The sequence below is a fragment of the Octodon degus genome, unplaced genomic scaffold (genome assembly GCF_000260255.1).
Source record: "Octodon degus isolate 3935 unplaced genomic scaffold, OctDeg1.0 scaffold00027, whole genome shotgun sequence".
Classification (NCBI taxonomy): Eukaryota; Metazoa; Chordata; class Mammalia; order Rodentia; family Octodontidae; genus Octodon; species Octodon degus.
Genome location: NW_004524603.1, coordinates 4,487,780 through 4,490,143, shown reverse-complemented (window position 1 = coordinate 4,490,143; position 2,364 = coordinate 4,487,780). Strand labels below are relative to the sequence as shown.

The window sequence follows — 2,364 nt, the reverse complement described above, 5'->3', positions numbered from 1 at the left end:
CAGGCTCATGTTGCTGTGGTTCAATCCCCACAACTCAAGCCAGCCAAACCTGCCCTGAAGGCATTTGGAGCAAAAAATAAAATAAAAGATGCCGTACTAGTTTCTAAATTCAAAAAAAAAAAAAAAACCTCTCTAAAACATTATTCTAGGGGTCGGGGAGATGGCTCAGTGGAATAAGCGCTTCCCTCGCAAGCGCAAGGACCTGAGTTCAATCCCCAGTTCCGCCAAAAAAAAGTAAATAAATAAATTATTCTAAATACATCCCAAAATTTTGATGTTTAATTAAGTTTATACTGTTACTCCCTGGAAATTCTTTCACTTCTTAGAAAACCACCTTTCTCTCCACTCATAAGCTAAAAGTTAAAGCAGCAATACCCTAAGCCAAGCATTCCTCCACGGTTCCCAAGGGCTGCACTAACACAACTGAGATCGAGCGTGCGTATATGCACTTGCACGGTTGCTGGAGCCGGGTGTGATGGCACAGACAACTCTACTCTTCCTAGACGAAATTTTAATGCAAATCTAAAATACACAGTAACCTCAAATTAACGTTCTATCGAGACCAAGTAAGGCATTCCAAATTGCAAAACTGGAAGCAAAATCTAACATGACCTGTCCTATTTCTTTTAACAGATACAAAAAAGTAACGAAATTGTCTAGTTACTTAAAACTCCACCTTCCTTCTCCAAATCTCAGTGAACGCAGACATACTGCCCTTTTACAGTCGACCTTAAATTAAAGCACCATGGTAAACACTAACTTTGTACCACAAAGCAGCTAATGTAATAATGTATACATCCTGCACTTCCTTCCCTCAACATTCTTCACAGCTAGGTAGGCGCTCGCGACAAAATATGGAGGCGGTCGAAGGCCCTAAAACATTTTCAGCGTAAAGGAATTGCAAAGCAGAAAAAGCGACATTCGCTTGGTTCGAGATTTAGGGGTTCCCATACACTGGCCCCGCAACGCCTCGATGAACACTCGTATTTTACACTCGTATTTTTCCTGCCGATCACCGAACACAACAATACTACTGCCGAAGGACGGCCTGTGAGTCAGCCACAGCCTATTCCTACAGCGCGGCTTCCTCCACGTCCCGGCGCACCCTTGCACGACCGGCGCTTCGGCGAGGGAGCACAGCATACAATGAGCAAGGGGCACACGCCATTCTACAACCGAGAAAGCAGAGAAACACTCGCGCACCGTCCACGCCGCCCCGCGGAGCCACGGGGGCCGAGCTATGGCGCGACACCAAAACGGGCTACAGGCAAAGTTGTCGTAGCACCATTTCTTCAAAACACACTTCCAGTTCTCCAACCGGCGGCTGTGCGCCATCCTCGAGCAGGCTAGGAGACGATCGCAGCCCAACCCTGGCCCAGCTGGAGCAGGAGCTGGAGCTGTAAGCCCGCGACATCTGCCCGCGTCCCGTGGGATCGCGGCGCGGCCGGACCGGGCGGTGCGGGGCCGGGCTGGGGGAGGGGAGGGCGCGGGCCCCAATGGCTTCCCCCGAGCGCGTGAAGGCACAGCACACAGGTCTGGGCTCGCAAAAGTTCCCGGAGCCACCAGCCGACAAAGGGAAGCTGCGCAGCCCCTCCTCGGCCGGGTGCCTCCGCCCCTTGCCGGGACCACCTGGCCGCGGCGTTTGACAGCTCGGTCCTCGGCCGGCGGCTTTGTGGATCCCGCGACGCCCCTCGGGGACACCACGGGGGCGCGCTCGGCAGGGTGCCGCTCGGCGTCCCGGCTAGGCCGACAGACCCAGAGAAACCTCTCTAGGCAACGGAGCCCGAGCCAGGCACTGCCGGGGCCGAAGTAAAAGTAAAGTGCGCGACGCGGGCCACCGCACCGGCCGTCCGCGGGGCCCGAGCCGCCCCCACCGGGTCGGGGGCGCGCACCGGGAGGGACCCAGTCTGGCCGGGCCGGCAGGGCGGGCGCTGACAGCTCGGGCCAGGCTGCCGCTGGCCGCCGGCCTGGCCCCGCTCGCGCTCAACTTACTTCTTTCTGGCTCTCTGGAAAGGGGAAGCGCCATCTTTGCGAGGCCGGCCCCGAGGTCTTTTGTCTGCGGCTGCGGGGCTCGGGGCCGCGGCACCGGGCTCCTCCGAGGCGGGTGGCGGCGGCCGTGGCTGCTCCGCGCTGCGGTCCTCCTCCGACGACATCCTAGTCACCGGGAGAGACGCATGGAGGCCGGTCCTCCCGCTGCTGGGGGGCTCCTCCCGCCGCAGCCTTGCCCGCCGCCGCCGCCGCTGCTTGGGTTCCGCCTCCTGCCTCAGCCTCTCGCATGTCCCGCAGCCCCCGGCGCGGCAGCGGCAGCGGCAGCGGCGGGAGCGGGACCCGGGCGAGGCGGCACCATGGAGCGGGCAGCGCGCG

General features: G+C 58.6%; 1 protein-coding gene across 3 annotated transcripts in view; it reads right to left on the bottom strand.

The window, feature by feature from the left end:
* Window positions 1-2,352, bottom strand: part of Kmt2c (lysine methyltransferase 2C) — a 300,385-nt gene extending 298,033 nt beyond the window's left edge. For 2 of the 3 annotated variants that reach the window (XM_023712855.1, XM_023712854.1), the window contains exon 1: window positions 1,993-2,334. In XM_023712855.1, the coding sequence (XP_023568623.1) occupies window positions 1,993-2,153 (161 nt within the window). In that variant the 5' untranslated portion in view covers window positions 2,154-2,334. Of the gene's footprint in view, window positions 1-1,992 lie in introns of all 3 variants that reach the window. The other variant, XM_023712856.1, reaches the window with a different exon arrangement.
* Window positions 2,353-2,364: the final 12 nt, after the last annotated feature.